The 24905-nt window shown below is 34.5% G+C and overlaps 1 protein-coding gene across 3 annotated transcripts in view; it reads right to left on the bottom strand.

Moving 5' to 3' along the window:
* Positions 1-309: 309 nt before the first annotated feature.
* CRISPLD1 (cysteine rich secretory protein LCCL domain containing 1) overlaps positions 310-24905 on the bottom strand; it is a 36600-nt gene continuing 12004 nt past the window's right edge. For all 3 annotated transcript variants that reach the window (XM_079300480.1, XM_079300481.1, XM_079300482.1), the window contains 13 exons: positions 18243-18361; positions 17974-18106; positions 16412-16527; positions 15424-15524; positions 14161-14340; positions 14008-14068; positions 13816-13882; positions 13062-13192; positions 10167-10210; positions 10008-10080; positions 7805-7880; positions 3917-4047; positions 310-1897 (listed from right to left, as the gene is read on the bottom strand). In XM_079300480.1, the coding sequence (XP_079156606.1) occupies positions 1846-1897; positions 3917-4047; positions 7805-7880; positions 10008-10080; positions 10167-10210; positions 13062-13192; positions 13816-13882; positions 14008-14068; positions 14161-14340; positions 15424-15524; positions 16412-16527; positions 17974-18106; positions 18243-18361 (1284 nt within the window). In that variant the 3' untranslated portion in view covers positions 310-1845. The remainder of the gene's footprint in view (positions 1898-3916; positions 4048-7804; positions 7881-10007; positions 10081-10166; positions 10211-13061; positions 13193-13815; positions 13883-14007; positions 14069-14160; positions 14341-15423; positions 15525-16411; positions 16528-17973; positions 18107-18242; positions 18362-24905) is intronic.

Raw genomic sequence — 24905 nt, 5'->3', positions numbered from 1 at the left:
GTACTGCAAAATCTATATAAAAGCTTCTTTCAATGACCACCACTTGCAGAAAAAAATAGGGTTATACATAAAAAGACTCTTTGTCTCCCTCATTGATTTGACCTGGGTCAAAACTTGGAAAAATGAGATTTATCCATAAGACTTAGGATGCAATTAGTGGAAGTTTTGCATCCAAACTGCCATTACAGTTTTAGAACCACAGATTATGGCTGCTTGCAATATTTAGGTCAGAAATACAAAAAAGACATATATTTCTTTCTCTTGAATCATGACAAAAAAAAAAAAAAAAAAAAAAAGCAGTGAACGATATTTTTACAATGTAAATTAATTTTATTCAAAACAGATTTAAAAATCTAACAAAGCTTGCCTAACTACATGAGGTAGTACATGTAGCAAAAGAGAAGGCAGAATATAGTATTCTGAAATATGAAGAATATGAGTAAGTTTACAAGTTGGAGTGAAATAAATTCAACAACAGAAACAAAATATACCAAAAATAACATTTAACAGCTTTTCAGTCTTAAAGCACCAATACACTTTTCATAGAAAGAAACATAGTATCACCACTACATGTTCTTCATATACCATAATATGGTAAATTAATGTAGCAAGCTGTTCACCATAAATGAATTCTTTAATACTGTGAAGCAACAAATGACATAATTGTCACTGGGCTTCTTACCACTATACTTCCTGGCCTGCAGGAGTATTTGCCAGGTCACAAGGAGCAAGGTTAGCCTTTGTTACTATTTTCTTTGGTTTCTTTGAACATTTACTCCCGTATTAATGTTTAGCACATTGATAACAGTACAGTTTAAGGCTATAAGCTTGCAAATAGGTTTTTTTTATGTGTACAATTCTACATTTTTTTTTCTGAACTCAAATTTAGGTAAATTGAAGGAATCACATGGCAAAAATAAAGCATGTGTTTGTACAGAACTGCAGGCTTATTCCTTAATTTCAGGTTACTGCACTTCTCAATACAAAGATTTTATGAGATCCTTCAAGGTTATATGTGTCTGTTTCACACACCCATCCCAAGACAGTGGAATATCTGTGAAGGACTGGGCCATAATGAATTATGGTTATTTGAACTAAAGAGCTTAAGCAGCATCCAATAAATATTTTATTAATCTATTTTAAAAATAATAGACATAAATGGCCCAGTCTGTTAGGAATAATTTTTAGAGGAAAAACATACTAGCAAAACCCAGGGCTTCTTCTTATATTTTATATTTCCCATTTTATTTCAAAATAGATGTTTGCAATTGTTATGATTAGCATGAAACTGAGAACAATTTAGCTCTTCATTTATGCTTTCTTGACTAATGCTACTTTAAATCATCAAAAAGTTATATATGCTTTTATTTTACTTTAAGGCATGATTTATTTTATCAAAATATTGGGATGACTTCTTTTATGTACATTGAAAATAAAATCTCAGGCCTCCCTCTGGTATAATTTTAAGGTTACTGTTAGTGGCATATATAAAGCACCATATAATAATATATTCAGATGAAGAAAACAAAGAACATTTATGAGCTTTGAATTAACTGTATAGGAGTAACTGCTAAGAAAATATAGCAATATTTAACACAGGATTCAAAGTATTGTTATATACCATTATAGATTTTCAAATTAATTTTTCTCCCATGTTTATTTTTACAGATTTTTTTCATTAAGATTTATATGTAATTTAAACTTTTTGGTGGAAAGCAGTATACATCTTCTGTACAATAATGTTACAGCTTTATACAAATTTCAGGAATCACAAAGAATGGGCTGTATTCATATTTTCCAAGTGCTCTGGTTTCACTTGCCTGTTTGATGTTTTACTTGCTAGATTCAAACAACAGCAAATACTCTGAAAGCCTTGCTTCCTGGAGGGTTCTGTAAACTGAAACATAAAAACATTTCTTATGTTATTTTTAAGACCATAACACTTCAATAGCAACATTGTAAAAATTTTAATTGTTAATTCTAGCACCCTGCAGCACTTCTTGTGACAACTCAATTTATCTATCTAGGATTTCTTTAAAACTGCTATAAATAAAAACTACATAAATTTCAGATTTTTATTTCTGAACAGCTTAATAGGAAAAAAATACAGCATAAAAAAATTCAAGTAATCATTTGTGATCAGGGTTTCTAGTTTAAAGAACTGAAGCAAAATACAAAAAGTGTTTTGGAAACAGAGAAAACATACATCTTATCCTTACTATTCTAGCAACTTTATTTGGAGAGAACTTGCAGATCTAGGAGATGTTTGTTAGTTACTTATAGGATGAATAGAAATAGATTTCTACAGAGACCTAATATCTAACAAAACCAAAGGGAATGCCTTCTGAATGGATAAGTGTCTGGCTTCAAATGAAAAGAAACAAAAGTACCCAATTCCAACAAAATGTTGATAGAATAATAATATATATAATAATAATGGACAATTATATAATATATAATAATTAATAAATATAATTATATAATAGATAATTGTCTATAATAGTTAATTTGCCTTAAAAGTTGGACCAGCATGTCCTATTTAATAGTCCATTGTTTTTTTCTTTAGCAAACTCTGTCTGAAGATTATCTGGGAAGGAAAAGGAAATGGAGGTGGAAGCAAGGAAAGGCACAATGGAACAGGTTGGCTGCAACAGCTTCAGAATCCATCATCTTCTGCTTCACAGAAAACCTACATGGGACTCTTTTCCAAACAGCTGGCCTCCCAAACTTTACTAAGAGGATTTATATGCAAATATATGTGTATTAATACATATTTTAAACTCGTATTTATATATAGTACATAAGATGTATATTAGATATAAAGTATAAATTAAGATCAAATTTGCAGCACTTTTCCTGTTTGCCTCTCTACTCAAGATTTATATGGAGAGCAAAAGTGTCAGTAAGGAAGCCCTCTAAGGGTACTGGATGATCACAAGGAAAAGTCAAAAAATATGCAATGTAAGTCATCCATTGAGCAAAGAAAATGTGTATTTTGCAAACTTGCAGATTTTTTGAAAGATCTGAGAGAGAGAAGACATTCTCCTACCCACAATTAAAAACAAGACAAAAACATTAAATATTTTCCAGCTTTAGAGTTTTCTACAAAACCTTTGAGGTTTTTTTTCCCACTCAAATTTCTCAGAAAGACTATAGTCTGACTAGGAAACAATCATTTTCAGTCTAAGAAACATTCTTAGCTTTACTGGACAAAAAGAATGGTACAATGTTTTTAAAGTAACCTCTATTTCTTCCTTGAGAACCTGGAGAACCCTTTTAGGGATTACATTAAGTACATATAATAAACACTATAATAATTACATTACATTAATCAGGAGCATATAGCCATGTGTTACCATCACAATGCATTACACAAATACCTCAATACAACTAGTCAACTTTCACAGCATCTCCATGTCTTTCAAAAAAACACTGTTAATAACAAATTGTTACAAAAAAAAGGACATAAAAAATCTGCTTAAATGATTGTGAATTTTAATGTTGGTGAGTAGTAAGTTTGATACCATGTAAATCACTAATGAACATTTCATCATTAATGTTAATTATTAATATCATGTTAACAATAATGCTAATCAATGAACCTGCATCATTAATGTTGATTTTTAAAAAATCCCTAAGGAAGTAAATGCAATTTTCTTATCAAATATTGTGTTAGTTGCAACAGAACCAGCAAAGCAAACAAGAGCTTTACTTCATTTCATAAGCAGCTTTCCAGGGTAATGTTCTATGAGCTTAGAGGAGGCAGGCAGCTCCACTGCCACAGCTTCTCCAAAGTCACCAGTTACACAAGCTCTGTAAATCACCCCTTGTTTGCTTGGCTCCTAGCCCTGCCCCAGGTACAAACAGACACACTGCAAGACTGTGAACCTTACTGAGGTAAAAATGGGCTCTGTACCTTTCTGAATATATCCCATTCTGGAAGGAAGCAATGTAGACCTTCCTTTTGTCCACTGGCATCACATCCACGTAGCCGCCCTGGCTGCGGATCACGCCGGCGTGCACGGCTGCCCGGCAGATGCTGGAGATCTGAGGAGGCAAGAAAAGACTGCCTTTGCACCATCCTGCTACTCCATCATTTCTAACAAGACCAATAAAGGTATTCAAAAGTCTAGGAAGCATTAAATAATTACATTTATTGCATGACAAATTTTATTAGTCTTACAGAATTTAAATCGGCTTCATTAGGAATTAGGCCATTTTATAGGAATTCAGAAAGATATTTCAGATCACTTTCACCATGATGGAAAAATAATTTATTTCAGATTCATTCAGTTCAAAGTTCAGGAACATGTTTGAATTATTCAGCCTTTCAAAATGAAAGGATCTATCAGCCAAAAACTCAAACATCAGTGAAATGATTCATAAGTAAAGGGAGCATTACAGCTTTCTAACCAAACTAAAAGTTAATTAGATGAAGGGTATAATGTGAGCAACAGACAGAAGACAGAGGTCTAAAATGAAAGTTTTCTGTGAAGTTAACAGCACTTATAGCTGCTTGAAACCCCTATTTTCTGGTCACTATTTCCCCTCATGAACCCATGAGGAACAAACCATATCCACAGAAGGATTTCTCAGTAACTGTCTTGATAATGTTAATTTAAATAACTGATTTAAACTTGCAGCGCTCTATTACTCTTTCAGTATTTTAATAACTGCCAGAAGAATGAAACTTCTTAGATATTACAGAAGATAGGCCCCAATCTCTAAAACACAGCATAGCAAAGTGCAATTCCAGCTTCAGTGTACCTCCACTTAGAGACAAGTTTTTTTGGTGGGAAAAGTTTTCAATGTGATGGGTTTCTCCACAAGCAATCTTAAAAAACTTAGCCAATATAAACATAAATAACTGGCCAAACAGGCCACAATTTGAACAAAAACTGCATTTCTTCCAGTTATAATTGGAATAATTTATATATGTTATCATAGCCATTTTCAAATCTCAGTGTTATATAAAACCAGGAATTTAAAATAGCAATGATTTTCCTACTTTCACTCTAAGCAAAGGAGTTGCCAGGTTCACTCATATATAGTTTTTCTTTTAGTGTTACAATATTTAAAGCAGTAAATATCTGAAATCATTTATTCAAATAATATTTTGCAAAGATGCTTTACAGTTTTTCTTTTCACACTGCTGGGTGCAGTTTTTGAACATGCCAGCAAGGATGCCATTTATTCCCCTCTATACTTTTCCTTCTCCTAAGGTTGCAAAACTTTTGCTCTACCCTGAACAGCAATAGATACCTTATTCTTAAGATTATAGCACCCCTTATTTATTCATACTGAGGAATAACTAAAGAGTAGATTGATCATGTGCAATTTCAAATACCCAAAAGGTTGCCTCTGCTACACAGGATTACATTCAGAAGAAATAAAAGTTGATATTTACAAGCAATTAACTACACTGAAGAACTAGAAGAATACTATTCATTCTGTTCATTCTTAGTACAATAAAACAGCAGTAACTTTTTTTTCTCCAGTTCCCACTGGGGATATTAAAAAACCCCAAAAACTAGTGGTACAATTGGGGAAAAAAAAGGATCAGCTTTTTGGTTATAGTATATATATAGTAACCAAAATGCTACACAATTTACATCATGAGATAAGGATATACCTTCATAATTACATTTGAGAGTGGCTAAGATACTGGCTGTTCCAACATAATATGGAAGTTTCTAGTCAAGTAAAAAGGAAAGGAAAAGTCAAGGGATGGAGACTTTGACAGAAGAAACTGTCTCTAGGCAAGGATGGGACCATTGTTAGGGCTGGCACCACAACTGGACCAATCAAGTATGGCTGGGCTAATGCACAACATTTCAGAGCTGAAGGCAAGACACTTGAATGGAATATGTGAAAAACAAGAGGTCAGAAGACTGGGGTTCATGAAGCCAGCTCAGAGGCCATTTTCAGATGAAAAATAAATTGATATTCTGATGCTACATTCCAAATCAGACTGGAGAACAAATGCACATAGTTTTTGAATAAATGAACAATTAAACAAGTATAAATTCATAATTAAGAACCAGTGCATAGGAATAGCTATGAATAGATGCATATAATTTTATAAACATATACAGATTTTTTTTTTTCACAAAGTATCTCTCAAGAACTTCTCATTGTCTTGGAATGACACTGTAAGATATGCATCTACTGGAATCAGATTCCAGTAGTGATGCTACAGTATTTCCTATGCTCAGTATTATGTCATCCAGATGACACTTCCTTGAACCACTGGGGCAATCCTCCTGTTGATTTAAGCAAAACAGGATTTCACTATGTCTGTTAAAAATTTCAGCATATTATATGTGGCTTACATCAGCATCTGTGTGTCACTTTGCAGAAAACTTCAAAGGTTTGGGGTTATTACCTTAATTTTGATGAAGGAATTCCAGAGGATATATAAGGCAGTATTTTTAAGTTAGTATGAACACTTCATACATTATACAGCCATGCTTTATTACTGTGCTGTGAACACTCTTAACTTGGTATTCAGATCCTATGAGCTGTTAATAACTCTAACAAATTAATTATTTTCCTTCTACAGATACTCAACAAATACCAGTATCTACCACAGCACAGCATTACTCTACAAAGGTATTTAAACCACAAGTGTCTTTATCATACCATCATAGGAATATGGAACTATTTTATAGCTTTCTACATCATATTCTCTATATTTTACCAAGAAAATATATATTGTGAGATTTCCTCATGTCAAGCTTAAACACAAGCATGTCTTCTTTCTCCTACAACAGTCTCTTCTAACTCACTGGGAAACTTTGTCTGTAGCCCTTAATTGCCACCACAAAGCTGAAAGAAAATCATATTCCACAAACTTAACTTGCATTGAAATTTTTTTCACTGCGCCTTTCATACACTTTAAGGATCCAGTTCATGAATCAGTTATTTTTCTAAACTGGAAATGCTATTCACACCCATGACACTACTCATGGATGAGAGTGCTTTCAGGACAAGACACTCAGGTAATCTAATGGAAAACAGATAGTTTCAAAATTCTGAGGAGTAAATATTTCCATATTATTTTCACACATTTCAAAGAACTGGAAAATAGTGAAATTCATCATCTGACCCAGCTGGTTGACATACTACTCTTTATGAAATCCGTAAGATAGTTAAACCCTAAAGCTTACAGCCAAAAATATGAGCTGCTTTCTCTAACACTACATCCTGGCTTCTCCATAGGAGACATGACAGAGGATCATAATTCAGAAATCTCTTTTCAGACATTCTACCGACCTCAGAACTAAACACACTGTAGAAAAGATGGCGAAAAAAAGTTGACTAGCAAACAGAATGACAAAAAAAGTCTGTTAAAATAATATGACAGCGTAAGACACTTTACACAAATATATCAAAATGTTGCAAATACTTTGTTATCCACAGAGATAAGAAAAATTCAAAGTAATGAGACTGTGGACATTTATTTTAAGAATAATTTTTTTGTATAGTCTGACAGAAGTTGCACATGGTTGCATCAGGATCTAAAGTGAAAGGGTTTAAATAAGAATAAACTGCCAATGTTGAACAATGGGAATTTTGATAAAGAATTTAAATGATGGGTCCAGAGACTAGTGAAGCCTATGATGAATTTTCAAATAACTTTCCACATCTTCAGCATCTGACTGCTGCTAACTTAAATGGGAGCCTCTGAAAAAGAACTTTTGAAAAGATCATCATATGGAGGAAAACTGTGTATCAATATTCTATCCTTTTTCATAGAGTTATATATCTCATTTAATAACACAATGTAAATCCCTATACTTACATCAGAATAAATTCGTGTACCAATTACTCGAGCGTAGTGTGGATTTGCCTGCATACAGTTGTGAGGACAATACACCCTGAAAGATCAAAAACAAATCACATACATTAGGAAGAGTATCAGAAGATTTATATATCATGTGCAATGACAGCATTATTAAGTAGATATCAAGTTGATTGTCTGTACATATGGGTCCACAATGCTATTTAAAAGCTGTCAGTTTTTGAGGCTTTGACCATACAGGTGAAAGCACTGCTGTTGTACTGAGGCTCATAATGAAGTGCTTAAAATCATACTTTAACAAGCCTGGTCTTTTTTCCTTTGGGTAAGCAGGTGGTATTCTTGTTCAACATATGTGAGGCAAGTAGAAAAGTCAGTGAGAAGAGAGCCTGTTCACTATTGCAGAATTAATCTGATTCTAAGTGCCTTATACAAAATGTATAGTCAGATACCTTCTCAGAAGAGGTAGATCTGACTGAGTACCTGCTTTGATACTGATGACCTGGTGACATAAACCAATTCAGCAAATTAAAATGAAGCTGAGCATTGGCATATGTGGCTAGAATTAAAAACTTTGGAAAGTAGTGAGACTCCTATCTGATCCTGTGAGGTCGGAAAGCTACTAAAACAAACACTGTCTTTACTAACTGCACTTTGTTAACATAGGAGGAAAACTTTGTGATTCATGTCTTCTATAGCTTCAAAATACACATGAAAAGCATGTGGGAAGCTAAGAGCAGTACAGAAGGTTCCAGCACCTCATTTGCTAACTGTGATATGTTACAAGCAAGAACTGTCAATTGACTCTAGATCTACTCTGAGCTACTTCATTTGAAAAGTGGAGCTATGCTACATGGGGCAGCCCCAGGCAAGCATTCTTCTTTAAATGTTATCCATTTATTCAGATAAATGTTATTATCTAAAATGTTAGCGCTAATCGGTATTTGGGAAGTCCCATCATTTGGGTATTCTAGAGTCTTGCCAGATGGGTAACTAAAATATGCTGATAAGTCAGGAAAGATATTCTGGTCAGAAGTGTTGAAGAACTGATGATTTATAAAAAGAGAGTAAGAGGGAAAAATGAGGTAGTGTAATTAATGCCATGGCTGATTTCTGCTTGTAATTCCCAAGACTACATTTTCAGAATTAAGAGCCAGCACAGAAGCTTGAATGAATCACTGTCATTGTGAAGTTCCTTAAGTTGACACATCAGAATTACATGATTTTTAACTTTTTTTTTTTTAATTTATTTTTTCATTTTCCCAAAGACAAAACCTATTTTCCTCTTAACGAAGCTAACTTCAGTTTTTAATAACAAATTAAAAAAGAGAAAGATAGAAGATGGAGATTGTACCCATCCATTCCGATGTTCCACTCCTTAGCTTACTCCTCCACATCTTCCAGCTAGAAAGCCAGGAGTCATAGCCAAACACCAAGTAAGTCCATGGACCCAAGTGCTACATGAAGGGATGTTTTCCTAGCAGTTTTGGCTTTGTACTTGTTTCCTGTGTTGGCTGCAGGATTGCTATGAAAGTAATCCTGTGGATATCTCCAGCTTAATTTGTGGTAAATCATGCTACAGTGTATTTACCTTTGACTCATCTACGGTTTTAAGAACTGTTACCAAATTCCTTTGTCAAAATATTGCGGTAGAGGCGCCTTTCGAAGAGTTAAAACACAGCCTTCAAAAAAATGGCACAGATATTTAAAGCCAACCTGCAGACCAGGCCTTACCTTAACCAGATATATTTCAAGTTTTTTTAATCCAGTTTCTCCAGAACTCCCAAACAAATTGGTAATTTCCATGATAAATACCTGAATTTTAGCCTTCTTTTGTATCGGTTTTACAGGTAAATAAATTGGAATAAAGTGTACTTTGCCCAAGGTGCATATATATAATAATAGACAGTGAAAAATAAAAATACACATTTATTCACAGTCTTTAGTGTAAGGACTTCACTAAGATTAGCAACAGGATTGTAAAGAGTAAATGGAAAAGAGATATTCCTAACGAAAAATCCTGCAGATCACCTTTACCTACCTTGCCTTCTACTGAGACCAAAGACTAAAATATCATTTGAACACATCTTACTTCATCTTTAGAGCTACTATTGTCACCTTTCTCAACAACTCGAGATAAAAAATAATTAGTAAATTGCAGAAAATAGAGCAACACTTCAAATTAATAAAATTTTATACATCTTACCTTGGACAGTGCGAAGCTGGTTTTTGAAATGGGCACAGTTGTTCCACTGTGGTTTCACAGGTGATAGCCTGAACTGAAGAAAATAAAGCACAAACAAGTAAATGTGTGCTATTTAGGAAGAACAGAGTAGTACTGGCCTTGTAAGAAATAAATACTAACCTGTTACCTTAGAGACAGTGAAGGAGTTAGCAGATTGGTATTTTCTGAAGAAGAAATATTTGAAATCATCAGTAAATAACATATTTCAGTGATTTGTTTTAGCTAAAATAATTTGTATTAGAAAATATGGAAATAAACCCAAGAGAATGTCCCCAATCAGTTTTTACTCACTACATCCCCTTATCCCCAGATGGGAATGTATTTATTGCAATGACACATTTGCCTTGTACTCTCAGTGAATCTGTTTCAAATACAGGAATGTGAGTTAAACACTTTTAAACTCTTTCAGGGGTTTAATTTGCTAAGAGAATGTGTGATAGAAACCAATTGAGCAATATACTGGTCCCTCATAATGCAGCATGTGGTTGCTCAGAAGCTTTCATCTACCAGAAGAGCTCATTCACCTTTTGCTAAAAGTTCATTCCTATAAACAAGGCCAACACTGAGAAGAGTTTCTCCTCACAGCCCTTCTGAAACATTTCATTACATTTTACTTTTGGATCTTGCATCTCTTGTTATCATCACCATCATTAAAAACCCAGTAGAACATGTAAGAGTTCTCTTTTCCCCAGTAATTACATGTCACTCAGATATATCTGCTTCCTGTTATTGTAAAAAGTCAGATACATCGATTATGCTGTTTCATTACAAATTGATGAACATTTTTATTTTATTCCCCTCATCTTCTATTTTCCTCCTCTTTTAACTCTGGGATATGCCTCTGATAGTGATATTTTTCATCTGTAACAAAGAGGCTGATGATGCCTTTGGCACCCATAAAGTTACTTATAAAAAAACCAAAACAACAAACCAAAGAAATTATTCCCTATTCAGCTTTGGAGAAAATTGCTCCTGTGGACTCCACTGTTTGCCTGCATTGGTTTATTTACTTGTATGACCCATCAATTTCACACTGCTCATTTACTGGATTCCAATTTCCTTTCACTGATGTAGTTCATACTTCTGCTGCCCTAGCACTGTCAAACACTGATGTGTTGGAATATGTATTCTATTGTTGACTAGCTTGTTGAGATATTCAGAACAGTACCCTATCCTGAGAAAATCCAGCAGCTGAAAAAACATTGGTATTAGCAATCCTGGTAAGAAATCATAGGAGCTGAAGATTAAGACATTTGCTGTATGCTGCACTGACACTTACTTTTCTGTATTCTCTATTCTGTTTTGCAATACACAGTAGAGGTGAGATCCACTTTATTTCATCTATTCTTGACTAGATGAAATAGTTTATGTAAGGCTCCATCTACAGACCCTGGTGAGAGTCAGGTAGCTGCAAGGCATCCCCTGCCTTAGTGATGGCCCTCTTGAAGGTTTGAAACTTTGGTACATAATCTTTTTTTATCCCATAGCCAAAATAACTAGCCTGAGTTCCAATTCTCAGATGATAGGTGCTAAATACACTTTATAGGCTGCCTTGATTGTGCATGAGTTTTGTTTCATATAGCATAGAAACACAGAGACTTCAACTGATGGGAAATCAATTTGTTCCAGTTTAAAAAGCTTTTTACAGCTTATCTACACCTAAATTTGTAAGCAAGCTGGCTCCTCATATGTTAGCATTGATATAATCAAGATCTACTTTTCTCCTTGCATCACACAAGTAAAAAATAGAAATGTTTGCCTGTATTTTCATTTTTAGGTAAGTAAATCAAACCAGAGTCAGGTCATAGATGATCCAAATAAACTGACTGATATCAATGCCTTAAGTGCTGCCCAGGTGACCAAATTATAGGCCACTGAATTTAGTCTACCATGTCAATGTTCTTCTCTATGCTGGATTAGACATATCTGTTGAAAAGAGAAATGATGACAGGTGTCATAGACTGTATCATTTGTTTGCACAGCACAGAGTGAGAGCACAGCCTGTGTTGATTTCCTAACTCCTTGACTCATAGATTTACATGTGAGCCAAGTACATCACTCAAAAATTCTGTTTTCTTTCAGCTCAGTATTACCCCTATGAGCTACACCCATAGCACTATTACATGTATACTAACTGTAGACAGAAATAAAGACAGCAATGCAAATCTCTGAAAAATACATTATGGTATAATGAAGCATAATTTGCAAATACCAATAATATCTAAGACTCAAATATATTAGTATTGATGTTTTTCTACAATTGGATAATTCTATATGAATCAGCCAAGCATTCTCCATTTCTAAGCACTGCTTTTCTGGGTTTTCCTTTAGCATGTATACAAGTATTTGGAGCTGTTTCCACATACCAGTGCTAAGGAAAGCACCTCAGCAGTGCACTACACCTCCAAATTAAGCTTCCACAGTATGGAATATTATTCCATCACTGGCCAGTGTAGAAATCACACAAAATATTTGTCCAAAATGTCCTATGTAAGCTGTGGAACTGTGATTAAATTAATGATCCATACTGGAAGAGGTGTATTTTCTTCTTGTTCCATATGCACTCTATGAGAGGGTCATTTACAAACACAAACTTGCAATATTATTGCTTTGTTAGCTGCCATAGATTGCTCTGTCCATGTCCAAAACACAAATAATCTGCCAGTATGTGCTAGTTTTTGACAATAAATATATACTCTTACCAATTAATTAACTGAATACTCTCAATAATATTAAACGACTAACACTGACTTACTGCTCAAGTCGTTCTGTAACTTATTTAACTTTCTTTCATATTATTATTGTGCCAACTCTCTGTCCACCATTAAATAGTAGTTAAATTTTCAGAATGGACACAATATCTCTATATCCACATGCCTTTTTATAGCATTTTGGTATTCTTTATGACAAAAAGCATAGCAAAATTTAATTTCAAATGTGATATATTTTGTATGAAATAAAAATATAAACAGATGAAAACCTTTTCATACATTTTAATTTTAAGAAAAAACTTACCCAATTGACTGAACACCATTTCTGTAAGACTTGATAAAGTAATTTTTCCTCCCTTGCCTAGTGACATCAACCCAACCACCTTCATTGTCTAGGATGCCATAATGTATGGCAGCTTTACAAATACTGGATTGCTGAAAAACAGAGCAGGAAAAGCAGATCCACATCAGACAAAAAAATTTAAAAAAAGGTTTTAATTGCAATGTGTCATTATAAAATTGGTAGAGTCTCTCATGTTTGACTTGGTATATGTAAGTGTTATTTCAAATAAACCACTTTGTCTTACTCAGAGAAACTATTCTCATTTACAGTACACTTGTTCACAGTAGCTGTCATTTCCTATTCTGTTTCCTATACTGCTTTCCCATTCCACACAGTAAATTATACACTCTTAGCTAGCATTAAGATTATACACAAGCAGGTCCATCTTACTGAAACAATTTATACAAGCATACCCACAAATTGCTGTACTCCTCCTTTAGTTGCACCTTCACATATTTGCAAGCAAATATGTGGACACAAAAATTCTACTTCTGTGTATGCATAAGCATGAAGTACATTTGTACAGTACACAGAGAATAGCAGATGCAAATTTAGGTCATCTGATACTTTATAAACATTTGGTGCAAGGTTTTACTTTTGGTGAATGCTGACATCCTCAAAATCCATTCTTAATAGGATTTTAACTAGTAAGCCAACAGAAAAGACATTTCATTAAACACTCTACTGGTACAAAATCTAATTTAAAAGTATTTACCATTTCATAATGTACACTTCCAATAACTTTGGCTTTGCTATCCAAACAGCCAGCAGGACATTCATACCTAAGAGAATTAAACACAACTTGGTTTTAAATCCTGGGATTGCAAAAAGGGGAAATATTCCAACTCATGTACAAACATAGCCTTTCAGAAAAATCTCAAAATGACAACTGTAAAATTTACCATACCTATTGCAAGTTGTTCCTTTGCACTGATCTCTTAGCCTTACTTCACACGAAACAATCTGAGCTAAAACAAACAAAAAGCAAATTCAGTGCAATGAATCCGACACTAGATAATTCAATTTTGTTGACCACTTGCAAATCAGGTAAATTCCTTACACATTTGCTGTGTGCTTATCACTTCGTTTTTCTCACTGTCATCAGTGCCTGTGGAGGCTGAAGGTTGGTGTGTTCTTGGCCGGCTTTGCACTGTTGCATCCTGAGCTTTGGATCTCTGGCGTTCAATCTCATTGGTTTCCTCTTCTGGTTCATGGGGGGAATAAGGTCTTTCTGAATCCTCTGTTTCAGAAAATGGGTAAAAAAAAAAAAATCTCTCAGAAAAAAAAAAAATATCAGCGTGGAATGTAAATCCCTTACCATGTTTCAGTAAAACAGCTTTGTTCTTATAAAACAGTGGACAAAAGGAAGAAAGCAAGGAAAACTCTCCACTGCATCATAAATGGAGAGCTCAAGATTAAAAACACCTCAAGTATGTTTGTGATATTGAGAAAAGACTGGTTTCCCCCCCAGCATGTGTAGCTCAACTGAAGTGTGGAACTGCTCTTAATGCTCCTGTTTTAATATCTTTATGCCATCAGAAAACCAATAGGACAATCTGTTACACATGGGCAAAGTTTTACCAGGTTCATAGACAGCGTGAAATTAAAGCTTATTTCATAGTAACAGACTTGAAAATGAGGCCCTTCTATTCATACATAGTGAAAATAATTCTGAAACACTCAGAACTGTATCTACATTTCTTACTTAGAACCATAAGAAAGCTATTTGGGCACACAAAAGCAGCTTTCATATGGTCAATATGAAATCTCAGAAGTTATTAACAAAAATTGCTAAATGAGTTGTTTACAGAGCAGAACAAAAAGAAGTTGCAGATTCATAATATGCTGTATAAATGCTATTCCAAAAATTGTAAGTTAATAATCATCCTAGCTGACATTTTATTTAATTACTAATGTCTTCCAGCTTTGTTCTTGATTTTTCTCACATACCACATGACTATGTCACTGGGATAATGTTTCCCTATAAACAAATGACTGCATAGATTCCAGTGTAATTACAGAAATGCATATAAAGAGCACACAATGAGCCTCCATCTTTGTGCACTAAAACCCAGAATCAGCACTTATCAGCAGGAGTTCAGTGCATTCCATTCCCTCTGGTGAGGCTCATCTCACGTATCACAAGTACATATTCCCATTCATCATAGTAAAGTAGGGCCTAACTCATCTTTGGGCACATACATAATATATTTTATTCCACTATTTTAAGTCACAATGAGGAAAGAAATTAAAAGAAAAGTTACATTTCAATTTCCATTTAGAGTTGGGAAGTAGAAAACTGAGAGAGTGAAATAGTACATACCTCTATAACAAAGGTTTTCTCTACAACCTCCTCCAAAACTAGGGGGACATGCAGAACAGGGGCGGCCAGGTTTATAAGGAGCATGACCCCACCAGTTACCCCTTTACAGAAAAAAACAATAGCAAAAAATGAGCGTATTAACATAATAAACAGCACTTAATATATTAAGAAATAAATTATGAAAACAAGCAGGCACACAAACCATAACATTGTTTTGATATAACCAAGTTGCAAGGAATGGGATGAGAGGAAATGGCCTAAAGTTGCACTAGGGGAGGTTTAGATTGGGTATTAGAAAACATTCTTCACTGAAAGTGTTGCCAAGCACTGGAACAGGCAGCCCAGGATGTGGTGGAATCACCATCCCTGGAGGGATTTCAAAGGTGTGTAGATGTGGCACTCAAGGACATGGTTTAGTGGTGGACTTGCCAGTGCCAGGTTGGTCACTGGCTGGAGTCAGTGGTCTTAATGGTCTTTTACAATCCAAATGATTCTATGATTCTACATCTAACACACAGGATCTAGTTGAAAAGTCCATAAAGAAAAAAAATTAAGAACTGACATAAATTGCTGTAAGGTCTTTCTTAAACTGGCACAGCACCATGAGACTGAATTCCTCCACTTCATGAGGACATGAAGTAGATTCTCTCCTAGATGGAATACCCTAAAAATTTGATCTTAACCATGGGATTCCTGTTACATATTCCTTTAAGTTACACTGGGGAGATACATTTATTTTCAGAAAAATATCACACTGTAATAGAGGTCTCTGATGCTGTGCATGTATAAAACACAGGCCAGAAAACCAAAGCACCAGAAAACTCACAAGAGTATTTGTGCAGCGGAAGGCTGTTTGGGAACAATGCTCTATTTTGCAACAGTACAAAAAAACCCAGAAAATCCAGACTGATTCCCTTGCAGATTATTTCCTTGTCTATTATAAAGTATCTTGCCCTTTCAATATACTTTTAGGTGTCAATCTACTTACTTAGGAGAATAATTGCATACAAGATAAACTGCTTTTGGCCAAATCTGCCCCCAGATGTTCATGTTATGACACAAATTAATTGCACAACCAATTCTGCTACTTGTAGCCCAAACAACCTATGGAAAAGAAAAGAGGAAAACATGAAAACCAAAGATGATCAACTTAAAATCATAAAAAACTTGAAAACTGTCTCTAATATACAAAATTCAAATAACCAAACTGATGTATTCCCCCCTGCTATAAATGGGTTGAAGTGACCTAATTACAACTGTAAAAAGGCTATTGAGTTACACCCTTTTTAGAGAGGAAAGTTTTACCTTGAAGGAAAAGATATGACTCTCATTTTATAAATATGCTCTATGCTCTAAGCATATATTTGAAAGCATAGCAAAACATTTACAAAACATGATCTGAAGAACTGATTATTGGAACGACAATTAATTGATAATTGTGAGTTTGAAGAACTTCTGTGTGCTGGAGTTCCCAGTACAACTGAAAGGGGTTTGGATGGGTTGGACTAAGACAACAAATATTTTTCAGCAGTAAAAGGAGGTAACCAAAGATAAAAACATTAACAAAAATACACATACACTGAATAGACCCAAGTAAAGGAGTTAAAACTAATATGCTTTCATGTCACTGCAATCTAAGGAGGCTGTGCTCCTTTATTCACCTTTCATTGCAGATCTCAAAAATAATCCACAAAGTCTGGAATGTTCAAATGATACAAATATGACAGGTGTTGAAAATCTGTTCATTCAAGGTAAGACAAATCTGTAGATCTAGCAGAATTTAAGAGCTGAAAGAGGTAAGTATTGTGAAGAACTAGTGCCACAAAAAATTTGAATATATGTATTGATCCTGCATGTAATAGTAAATGTAATTATAGGTTATAATATAGGTATGGTAAATAAGAATATAGAGGTAATTTTATTTTAAAACCAGGTACAATTGTAAATTATGCTAGTAAACAGAAAATAAGTGTTTAAAAAGTAATAATTTTTTAAAGTTTCCAATGTTATATCAAAAATTATGTGTGGACCATAGTATAATTTGAAGATCATGTCTTTCCTGTTCACTGAAAACATGACTGGTATCCCTCAACAAAAATTCATGCTAGATACACAGACTCCAGAAATATGAACTAAACGATCATTATGCAATTTTAAAATCTTCCTGAAGTTAAAACAAGCTCTGAAAAACTACTGTTTGATCTGAGGAATTCACCTAAGAAAACTTTTTTTTTTTTTTTAATGAGTTGTTTCTTTAACAGATTATGCAAAGTGCACTGGGCAGTAACACTAAGTTTAACTGGGGTTTGTGAGCTTTTTCCTCAATCCTGCTGATACATATGAGGATGAAATCTAAGTTTTGTATGACAACCTTATGTTGCTGTTGATACCCAGTGCCTCTAACTATGGAATCTAAAAAAAGCCTTTTTTGGGCTTTGTGGTGTGGTATTTACTGCAAGTTTAGTGTGTTCTAAGTGTCAGTCAGCAACCCAGCTGGAAGCCTCTGCCACTCTTTTCCACAGGTGATTAAAATCAAGCACAACTACATACCTGTGTGTAATGTGTACAAACAGGACCAGAGCATCTATATGGGCAATATGGATTGCACTCATGAGGATGGGGATATGTGAAATCTCTCACTTCATCATACCATGCTTGGACATGAAATGTTGGAGGTCTGTACCTAGGAAACCCAGTAGAGCCAGTATTAGATCATTCAAAAGTTGTAGCTTCTACCAAGTCTCCTTTAAGTAACAAGAAAATTTTGTTAGATTTTTTAAAAATTCCATATATAGCAGAAAAACAGTATCTTAAACTACCTTCCCCAGTGTGCCCCCAGATTCTGTCCAATCGATGGAAGAAGGCTTGCTGGTCCATGCTCCCACAGACAGGTTTCAGCCCATGACTCTGCAGATCTCTCCAGTTCTGTGTCCCATGTCTGAAATTACAAAAAAAAAAAAAAAAAAAAGAAAAAAAAAAGAAAGAGAAATCCTCTTAGAAATATTTGGTGTGTACCTTATTCTTTTTTTTTAAACAAAGTCAATTTCTTTAATTTTTGAAGTTTCTTTTACTGAGGCAGAAGACTGAAAAGTAAGAATTGAAAAATGTATGCTGCATTTGTATTACATAAGAAAGAAAAATGTTTTCCCCACAAGAAAAAAAGGTTTTAATCCCTTCACAGCATTCCCTTCAGCAACCACATGCAGCCACGCTGCACTGAATAAAGCACAAATATGAAATTGAAAGGCTTAGTTCAACTCTCCAAACTAAATTAAGTGCATTTTCTGTCTTGTGAGATCGGTTTTCAATAATGGACATTTTTCTTAACCAAAAGAGTATTATTCAACCTGCTTTCAAACAAGGCTTTATTTCCTCTAAACAAATAGTTTATGTGAAATGAATGAGATTTCCTCTTCTATAACCACCTTTTGTTGAAATAATGCACAATTCAAGCACAAGTCATGAAAACTGGAGTAAGGTTGTCATTCATTGATTTTATGGAGAGGTCAGCAAAAAAGGGACATTTGTGATAGTATTCATGCTTAGAAGAAGTTAAAAAAATATATATAAATTGTTGTTTATCCTTAATTTTTATTCTTTAAGGGAGATGGAAGAATAAGCTTACAGCTGAAAGGCAAATCCAAGTTTCTCTGTTTCTAAAGAAGACATACTCTTCTTGAAAAAAGTCATACCACACTGTGAATGCATTGTTTTTGCTGCGCTAAGCTGGAGTTTGCTCAAAGTGGTCCATCAATCTAATGCAAGGTATCCATAGTTTTACTTGGATTTTGGAATTTCCTGATAGCTGCAGAAATATTTTCCAGATACCTGACTCTCTAATACCAACATTCAGGTTAGGAAACTAGAATATTTCCAGGAGAGAAACACATCTTGATAGAACTGAAGAATTTCATCACACGTTCAGACTAAATTTCATTAAGTGAGACTATGCTGCTATCTAAATTACAGTAATTCAGTATTTTCAGATGCAAATTCCCATTCAGATACTGGCAATCATGTCTACTAATTTTTGGCACAGATGAAAGGTAGAAAACTCCTTAACACAGCCAAAGATTACATAAATATAACAGACAAATTCCACGTGATAAAACTTATTTTTCTATGGATTTTGATATGCAGTTTTCAAATTATTGATCAGATAACTCATTAAAAACAAGTATGCTCTTGGTTATGCAAGACCATTATTATGTAAAGACTTTATAATCACTCAGTTTAATCCTAGAATTAATTCTTGCTTCTCTTCTTCAGAAATCTGTAATGTATTGGATTGCATTTTGTCTGTTATTATTAATATTCTCAGCAAGTAAATAATTTACAGAATATATTTTGACTCTCAAAATGCAACATTTATTTTGACAGAAACACTCAAACAGTATAATAATGACAGAATAAATCTTTTAACCCACCTATGGACACCAAGACCACTGACTAAGAAAACTGTATGAATTTTTCATTCACTCTCCTGGGGCATTATTTCTGATTCAAAAGCCACAATTTTTTTAATCTCCAGAAGAAAATATTTTAATCTTAAATCATGAAGTTTTTATGACAGTTTGTATAATTCTTTTCCTCTTCCCTTTAGCTGTCACACCACCACAAATGTTCTTCTCCCTATTGTACCCATTGTAAAAACACAAAGATTAACACACTTCCTCCACATATATACTTTGTTCTTATAGGCTGTAGTAGAGTTGCTTCATCTTCTACCACAAAATCAAAATACCATAATATTGAAAATAAAAGCCACTACAATTCATCTTTGTTGCATATATTGTATGATACTAAGTCATCTTGAAACCTTGTAATACATAGATTTAGCTCTTAGGACGAGCAACTCAAAGTCAATACATTTCTGAAATAATTGCTATTAAGAATGGTTTTGCCAACAGGACCCTGAAATACAAATTCAGAATAAATCAGACTTACAACAGAACAAAATTTTGGCACTTGATCAGTTTAGGAACTTCCTACCTCCACGGCTAGCTACAATTTCTTATAGCTCTTATGACCTTCAGAAAGCCAGAAGACAGTCTCTTGTAAAGCATCCCCCTCACATTTTCCACTCCTAAAACAGCACTCATGGTTAAAGGAATTGCACTATTCTATTTTCCTCTCCACACAAGTTTAAAAATATGTTATATAGCTATTTTAACTGAAATAATGCTCCTTTTTTAATTAAAGTTTCGAGCTAGAAAAATAAGAGTAGGCTGCTCGAATCAGCTCTTTGAGTCTGTGAAGTAGTTACCTTTAACAAAATTTTCTTTAAAGAGTGATGAAAGCTATGCATGACAGAGTCATCCAGAACTCTGAAAGAACAGCTTTCTGATGAAAAACTTAAATTCATTGCACATCCTCCTGACAGATGAACATGCATACTCAAAGTATTGTTGAAATTGGATATGGTCTTCAAAAAAAAGTTCTGTCTTCTTTAACTGTTTCCTTGCCTTCATCCACAGTATAAAATATTGTGTTTACTCCCTTCCCCTTATCTAGCCAGAGATAAGCACACTTCCCACTTTCTAGGCCTCATCATAATGCACTTTCCTTAAAGCAGCTTCATTTATCATTACCAAGAAATAACTTAATTTCTTTCTCATTTTAATCACTTAAGTATATTTTGAGATGTGATGGAGTAAGTATCAAAAGATACATAGACAGTGTAAAATTCAAGTGTTACATATTCAGGTGTAAAAAAATCAGTCAAGTGTAAATTGTTCAATGGGCTCATTTTCTCATCAAAGCCTCCATTTCCAGAAATGTCTTCAACAGAAGTTAAAATTAAAAAAATAAATAAAACAAAAAAAAACAAAAAACAAAAACCAAACCCAAAACAAACCAAAAAAAAAAAAAAAAAACACTACTAAGGAACATCAGTTTTATAAAACATTCTGGAAGAATGTCCAATTGTCCCAGTTCCAAAGAATTTCCTAGAGATTAGAGTCACTTTCTTGATTACCAGAGACTTCAAAGAAAAAATACAAATAAAACATCACTAATCTTATACAGCCAGTAGACAAAAAAGAGATAAAAGTGCTAGAAATCACAGTTACTTGTGTCTCCAAGACCTATCAAGACAGAAACCACAAAACACAAATCCAAATCAATGTAGAAATTAAAAGGTTTCCCAATCTCCAAGATCATTATAATGACCTTTAAACAAAGGAGGGAAACTTGATACCCAAGGATTGTTTTCTGCAGGCTCAGGGATGAGGTATCCATGAGGTATTCTGCTGAGTAAGAAACCAGGCAAAGGGGGAAAGAGACCTGTGTGGATGAATAAAAAACTCCTGTCATTACTCAACCATAGCCAGAAAAAAAACCAGGAGATGAAATCAGGGTAGTGGAATGATGGAAGGAAGATTTTCCCTCTGTCAAGGAGGATTGGGTCAGAGAACATCTAGCCAAACCTGACATCAACAAGTCAATGTGCCTAACAGGATGCATCCATTAGTGCTGAGACCTGGCAGACACAATAATGAGGCTGCTCACAATCATAACTGAAAGTTTGTACATCAGAGTGCTGCCTGAGGACTGAAATAAAGCAAATGCCACCCCAATCTTCAAAAAGCACAAGAATGAGGGCCCAGGAAATTACCACAGAGTTAGCCTCACCTCAATCCCTCAAAGGCAATGGAGTGCCCCATTCTGGAGGTCATCCCTACCAGCGTGAAGGACAAGGTGATCAGGAGCACTAAGCACAGATTCACTAAAGGTAAATCATGCTTGACCAGCCCCATTTCCCTCTGTGATGAGCCAACTACCTGGCTGGATGAGGGGAGAGCAGGGGATATCACCTACTTTCACTTCAGCAAGGCTTTTTACAATGTTTTGCACAGTATGTTCATAGGCAAACTCAGAAACTGTGGACTTGATGAGTGAACAGTGAGGTGGGTTGAGACCTGGCTGAACAGCAAATCCTAGAGGGTTGTAATCAAAACTTGTACAAGAATCAAAAACTTATACAAGAAATCTGTAAGACTGCAATGCCATACCACAGCTTACTCCAAGAAAATTAGCCTAAAGGTATTTTTATAGGCCAATTCTACAGTTACATGTAGGTGGAATTTGAAGAATTTGGAAGTTGTTTAACTGAATTATCAACATGCTTAATCATTGCTTCAGAGATGGCATCAAGAACAGGAAGGAGCTGCTTTACATTTTTGATACCACCTTGAATTTTGTTTTTCTTTCAGTAATTAAAATAGGAGATCCAAATTTCTGTCCTAAAAATTGAAGTTATGTGAAGAAAAAAAACTGTATCTTAATTCTAAGGATAAAAGACTGTTTATTTTAAAGTTTTTTCACACTAATCCCATCACATTAGTTCTAAATATAATGCATTTCACTCAAAGTAGGCTAAATGAAACAAACATGCAAAATAATCTGCCTAAGTATTTAAAACATACCTCTTTACTGAAATGGGAATTTTATTCTTGTGCTTTTAATAGCATTTCTTTGTTTCACTTGCGTGATGGCAAGCTTTGGGCTTCAAACAATGAAAGCAACTCCATATACCAAGAAAGATAAACAAGTTTCCATGTGCATTCAGATCAAATAACACAATGAAGAGCTTCAAACACATACAAAACTAGTTAGTGTTCTTTAAAATGCCAAGATTCTTGGCATATTAAAACAAGCCAGAATAAAAACGGAAGAATATGAAGTCGCAGCAACCTATTTATTTTACATTCTACCAGAGGTACCCATTTCTCAAATTTTAACCAATGTCATTAGTGATATTAAAATCTGGCTACTGAAATATATATTGAGCTGACCTGAATTAAGCTTTTACCTTAATTTCAGAAGTTCTTCCCCAATATTCAGAAACAGTAAGTATTTTACAGATTTAAACCAAGGACACTTTTAAAACAACTAAACTCTGAAAGAAATAATGAAGTTGTAAAAAATCTCTGCATAGCTACAGGCAAGGATCCTTTCATTTGCCAAAAAATGGATTAAATCTTCAAACACCATGACTTAAAAATATAGGAAATTTCTTTTCATAAAAAGAGACACCATACTTTTTTTTGAAATATAGTTGTGGACAGCACCTAATTTCTCATCCATTAGCTCCCTCATCCATGCTATGACATGACCAGGTTTCAGTGATTTTGCTCCATCAGATTTCATTGGTAAATACAGGGTACTGAAGGGAGCACAAGAAGATGAAAGTGCATCAAACCAGCTGATTCCCAGGTCTGACAAACACTGACTGGAATCATTTGGTACTATACACAAGGTAATTCAACTTGAATTATCAAGAAGTATTGCTCACTGCTCATCATCAGAAAATTACATGAGATCTATCTTTTGGATAAGGTATCACCATCAGGTTTGGCTTTCTACACTGAGATAGGCACACATTGAAAATATCACACACTGCTCAGTGGTATGAACCTCCTTGAACCTATTCCTTTTGTTTTGCAGAACACTGCTAGAGTGCACTTTGAAGTTGTTCATGGGTATTCATTCCACAGAAAGACACAGCAGAAAAAAAAAAAACAAACCCTGAAGTGCAATTAGCATGAATGTCAAGTTCTCAGCATCAATTCTTTTGCTCTACAAATCTGTTTGAATGGCACCACAACACTTGTCAACACAGGCATTTCTTTCATCATAAGTATCCTGCTAAAACTCATGCACCATCAAAGAAATGTTTCACAAATGTTCTCAAACACTACCCTGGCGGAAGCCAAAACCCAGCTGGGCAGGTTGAACTGAATGCTAGCAGCAGTTACTGCCTCCAGCTGCTACTCTCCCTCTACCCCAAAAGATTGCACCACATTTTGCAGCAGGGGTGTTGCAGACAATATGGATTTTCTGACTGCTTCTGGTTTATTACATATCACATTAAAATAAACTATTAAAATAAACCAGTTAAGCTTTACAGACAGGACTACAAATTTTGGAATTTAACCTCTGTCACTTTGGGTTCAGGTAGAGTGTAGACCTAAACCAATGCTCTGCTTAATGCAGGAGGTGCTGTTTCAGTGAGGCTATCACATCCTAAATAAAAATTCATCAACAGCCAATCAAATTACATGGGGTAGGATTAACCTCCCATGAATTTAAACAGCCTCAAAGCAGACACCTACATCTCAGTTAATTATCTAATTAATTTTTGCAGCTACATATACAAATAGGCATTTATAGAGGGAGATAATTTAGCCACCCACCTTTAACCGAGATAAAATGTATGTTGAAGATACTCATTTTTCTCTACTAACTAAAGGAGACTGGATCAAATGCAGACATCTACATTATAGACATCAAAAGCTTTGTGAGATGAATCCCACCATTTGTGCTGCACAAGTGTTAACTCAAAAATGTACATTCTCATCCAAGCCACACCAGCATGAGTACACTTATTACACCAAAAGCTATTGCAACAGAACTGCAAAGCAGTTAAAAAAATATTTTCCAGTAAAAATAATTTTAAAAAACAAACAAAAAAACTCAAC

This window comes from Erithacus rubecula, assembly GCF_903797595.1.
Source record: "Erithacus rubecula genome assembly, chromosome: 3".
NCBI classification, from domain to species: Eukaryota; Metazoa; Chordata; class Aves; order Passeriformes; family Muscicapidae; genus Erithacus; species Erithacus rubecula.
Note: the sequence above shows the minus strand (reverse complement) of the source record. Positions and strands in the feature narration are given on the sequence as shown.